We start from the raw sequence: 5083 nt of genomic DNA, 5'->3' as shown, positions 1-5083 counted from the left end.
GACTTTGATCTCAATGCCATTGTAAAACTGCTTTCCCCTCATGTCCCAGACCCCCTGGTTGGGTGTGGCGATAGCCCGGTTCTGTGGAAAAAAAATATTTTAAGATTTCACATCTACCTTCTTGGAGTTTTACCCCACAGAGAGAGTGGTTTGTCAAGTCAGGGATAATATGGTTCGCATCAACCTTCACAATGAGACCAACCCCCAGCCAATACCGAGCCACTTAAATGGAGCGGGAGGGGTGTCCAGGAAGCCGTCCCACACCCCAGAGGAGATGATCATAAGCAAAGTCTACTCTTCCGGCACATTTCTTCATGTATTCTAGGCTGAAGAGAGCAAGGAAGTCCAACTGAATGACACCAGCTCACCAACCGTGAGGCTGAGCGTGAGCCTGGCCCATGTTATATAAGGATTCCCTACCAATCCAAAGAGAGGACTTGGAACCAATCAGGTCCCAGGAGATTCTCAAACAAACAGGAAAACAATGCAGAAAAGGCTGTTTTTCAGGTCTCGTGTGGCTTCTTTCTTGTATGACTTCAGATACCTGGAAGGGCCATAAGTTCGGGTTCAAATAAGTTGCCAACCACCGTGCCATCTTCTCTGGCAAACTGGCAAAGGGACTTCAGTTTGCCAGCTGCCCTGCCCCAAACTATATGCTCAGAATATCATTAGGGTTCACTCTGTTCAAGCAAAAGAAGAATCAGAGGGACTGGAAAGCTATTAGATGCAATCACTACACATACACACCCCTATCTCAAATTAACATCAAATGAGCAAGCAGGTATAGTTATGATGGCAGATATATAAAAGGGCAGGAGAGACTTATTTAGGCATAACCTTTGAAGAAAGGTCATTTCAGGCACCCAAACCTAATGCTGGCCAAGACAAACGTCACAACACAGCTTTCTACAATCACTCCCCGCCCCCAACCTACCCACCCCACCACCACTTCGACAAGCCAAAAAGGCACAGCATCCAACTGGCTTCTTTTCTGCTTACCCGACCTCCATACTGTAAGATTGGAGCAGGAAGGACTCTCCCCGTCACTTCGGTCATGTCATCCTTCACCTTTATGCCAAACTCCTGTATGTATGGGTCCAGGTTATAACTGGCATTCTTCATCTGAAAGACAGAGGTGAAGTTGCACCAGACTGAACAAGCTGTGCTAGCAGGTACACGGACAGAGAACAAGGCTGCCAGTGGAGGATGAAAATACAGGTAACACATGACATCATGTATCATTTAAGACAAGAGAGGGAAACTACCAGCCTGACACTGGCCAGTGGAGACGCCATGGGGAGTAGTTGGAAGGATTATGGCACTGGATTTTGCCAAGGTATGGCAGGAAACTCCATGCATGAACTCATGGGATTCCATCACCTCACCCAAGGCGTGACCCTCAGTGATTCTGCAGAAAAGATGAACTGAAGCAAGCATACTTCAGCTATAGACCACCCATCACTCCTCCACAAGGTCCTGGGAATACAGACATGCACAAATCTTGTCTAGAACTGATTGCTCCTGAAAGATGTAACACACAGGTCAGCAACCTATGGCTCTAAAGCCAAATGCGGTATGTAACCCAATACAGCCCTTCAAAAAAGAAAAACGAACTCTTTAAGGTAAGGTCTACTGGCAGGGTAGGTGGGATGCTAAAATAACCTGTATGTGAAGAGAATAGTTGGCAAAGATACTTACGGGGATGAAAGGGCTTTATGGAAGGGAAATGAAAGAGGTGAGCAGCTGCCAGGAATCCAAGTGCAAATGGATAGATTTATGCCAGTACACAAAACTATTGCTCAGGCTGCTCTTGTGTATATTTAAGACTTATCCTGAGACCTCATAGGCACCATTTCCTCATAAAAGAATCCCAACAACAACCAGTGTTTGGGCTACAGAAACTTCATGGCTCATTAATCAATATGCGCAATCAGACGCAACTGCTGGTGAGTCGGGGAGGGGGGTTTGCCGTTTGTTCCCGGTGCGCTTACACAAGGAATTGATGAATCGCATCTCCACACTGAGGTCTCCCTATGGAGTTTGCGATGATGCCGATACTGATAAGGGGGGAAAAAACAATGGCACGGAGTCAGGATGGCCTGATCAGACCATCCCAACGCCATGGGAGTGCGCTGGAACGATCAGACATGGGAAACTCCGTCCGTGGCCCGTCGCAACCCATTTACTACCAGATTTTCCCTGGTGTTTTTTACTCCATTTCTGTGGCAGAGCAAAACGGGTTGCCAACGGGTGCGGGGCGCTTCCCAGATGTTCGTGTCTGATCGTGCCCTTTAAATCCGCCCGGCATTCACGCCTATGGCGGGGCTAACTGTGTATTTGATCGCACCCTCTGAGACTATGACTAAAGGATAACAAGATTGCACTTACCTGTAACTGTTGTTTATCAAATGGTCTTCTGCGCAGGCACACAGGGGACAGCACTTGTGCACGCCTGCTGTGGAGATCGTTTTCTCTAAAAGCTCTCGGGAAAGTTCAGAGTACTCAGCCCCCTCCCTTCACAGGCCAGCTCCTTCCCGCCTAGTTGACATGTGATGGGGTGGGGCAAGCGGTCCTTCTCCCAGTCCCTTTTCACTGCCATGAAAGGACCTCAAGAGTGCAAGGATCCCACAGCGGGGAAAGGAGGGAGGGATGTGTGCCTGCACAGAAGACCACTTGATGAACAGTAGTTACAGGTAAGTGCAACCTTGTTTTCATCTTCCTGGCTTCTGTGCAGTCCCACGTGGGAGAATAGCAAGCTGACTTACCCATAGAAGGTTGGAGTGGGATCCTCAGCAAAATAAAGGCCGAAGAACTGCTTTCCCCACAGCTGCATCCCATCTGGAATTGACATTGACTGCATAGTGCTTGATGAAGAGGACCAGGTGGCTGCCTTGCAGATGCTGTTAAAGGGTACGCGGCCAAGGAAGGCTGCAGAGGAAGATTGAGACCTGGCAGAGTGAGCCCTGAGATGGAGCAGGCAATCAATTTTGGAGGCAGAGTACACCAACTGAATAGCTTTGACAACCCAGTGTGATATGGTTTGAGAGGAGGCTGCCTGGCCCTTGCGGGGGCCAGCAAAACAAACCAGCAGGTTGTCCTCCTTCCACAATGATGCTGTATGAGTACTTCAATAAAGAAGTAATGACTTGCAAACATCCAATGCGCGTAGGGTTCGTTCCTTGTCCAATGTGGGGAAGGGAAAAAGCACTGGCAGAACTATGTCCTGGGAAATGTGAAACACGGACAAACCCTTCACGGGGAACTTCAGACTAGGGTGGAAAACAATCTTATTGGGGTGAAACCTGGCAAAGGGCGGAAAACCCCTGAGTTCTCCTACCCGGGAGGAGGTGATTGCCAGAAGGCAGGCTACTTTATAGGAGAGGAAGGACAAGTCGCAGGTAACAAGGGGCTCGAAGGGCTTGCACATCAATGCAGAGAGGACCAATAAAAGACTCCACTGGGGAACGGGAGGGGGTGCCAAAGGGTGTAAGTCAAACAAACCCTTGAGGAATCTTTTTGCAAATTGTGTCCAACCCCCCCCCCCCAGGAAAATCTGCAACAGGGCCATGGAAGGCTGAAATGGCTGATAGCTGGACCTTGAACTGCCCACCTGGGGCTGCCCCCATCAGTGGAACACAGGAAGCAGGCAATTGTCCTTGAGAGACCATTCGTGTGTTGCCTCTGCTGAGAACTTGCCTCTGCTGAGAACTTGCCACCCCAGTGATGTGGATAGCCTCAAAGGAGATGGTGTGCTGGATGGCCCAGTGCCAAAAGACAGAAGCTTCCAAACAGAGGGAGAGGGAACGAGTACCTCCCTGCTTGTTTATGTCGAACTTCGTTGTAGTGTTGTCTGTGGCTATTGCCACCCTTCTGCCAGAAACCAGGGCTGTAAAAGAAATTAAAGCATACCTGACTGCCCTGAGCTCCAGAAGAGGACCAATGCCCACTAGCTCTATGGGAACCACAGTGCACCCCCCAACCCAAAAGGGATGCATCTGTAAAAACCTGGACATTGTGGGAGGGCATTCCAAATAGGGAGCCTGTTAGCAGGTTCTCCCAGGATGACCACCACCCTAGAGAATGGACTACCACTCTAGGAATAGATCATTTCCACTAGGGTGCATGTGTCTGACTGTACAGTGGCAGATCTGAGGAACCAGTTCTGAAGGGGTCTCATGAACAATTGGGCAAAGGGGACCATCACAGTAATGGATGCCATGAGGCCTAGGAGCCTCTATATGGACTTAATGGACTGAAATCTATTGAAGGCAAACCTCTGAGCCATTGCTTGTATGGAAGCTGCCTTGTACTGAGGAAGCCTTGCCCCTATCAGATTCAATGAAAGCTCCAATAAGAGATGGACTGAGTTGGATATAGGATGGATTTATCCCAATTAGTCTGGAGGCCCAGAGAAGTCAGGGTGGAGACGGTTAGGGAAACACAATAAGATCAGAAAGGAGGTGGTAAAAAGCCAGTCATCCTAGTAGGGACAAACAACACAGCCCGTAAGCATAGATGAGTGACTATCTCGGACATGTACTTTGTGAACACTCTGGGAGCAGTGGCCAAGCCAAAGGGGAGGGCAGCATACTGGTAGTAGGCCTGGCCACACTGGAAGCAAAGAAACCTCCTAGATCTGGGGTGTATAGCAATATGGAAGTAGACAACTTTAAGGTCAATAACAGCAAACAAGTTATGGGGGAGAATCAGGCCTATGACCTCCTGTAACATGGTCATGCGAAACCTAGGGACCACGAGTAACTTATTAAGGGCCATCAAGTCCAATACAGGGTGTTTACTACCGTCTTCCATATCAACAAGGAAATAACAAGAATAAAAACCAGTTTTGGTCTCATGCAATGGAACAGGCTCAATGGCTCCTTTATGCAAAAGAAAAACGCCGGACCCCCCGTGGGGGAGTTGGGGGGGGGGGGGGGGCATGGAAGGGAAAGGATCAGGAGGACAACCAACTGGTGAAACACAGAAACTGAAAGAAATAACCGTGCTGATGCTAAGCACCCAAATGTCAGAGGTGTCACGGTAACCAACTCCCAAAAGGGGAAATAACATGATAAATAAGGTA

General features: G+C 48.9%; 1 protein-coding gene across 1 annotated transcript in view; it reads right to left on the bottom strand.

The window, feature by feature from the left end:
* The window catches only part of LOC107126113 (protein argonaute-1), a 54277-nt gene that overhangs the window by 31830 nt on the left and 17364 nt on the right, over positions 1-5083 (bottom strand). The window contains exons 9-10 of the mRNA XM_015429621.1: positions 1000-1122; positions 29-81 (exon numbers count right to left, since the gene is read on the bottom strand). Coding sequence (XP_015285107.1) covers positions 29-81; positions 1000-1122 — 176 coding nt within the window. The remainder of the gene's footprint in view (positions 1-28; positions 82-999; positions 1123-5083) is intronic.

The sequence above is a fragment of the Gekko japonicus genome, unplaced genomic scaffold (assembly GCF_001447785.1).
Source record: "Gekko japonicus isolate JY-2015 unplaced genomic scaffold, Gekko_japonicus_V1.1 scaffold521, whole genome shotgun sequence".
NCBI classification, from domain to species: Eukaryota; Metazoa; Chordata; class Lepidosauria; order Squamata; family Gekkonidae; genus Gekko; species Gekko japonicus.
The sequence above is the reverse complement of the archived record's forward strand: the minus strand, read 5'-3'. Positions and strand labels throughout refer to the sequence as shown.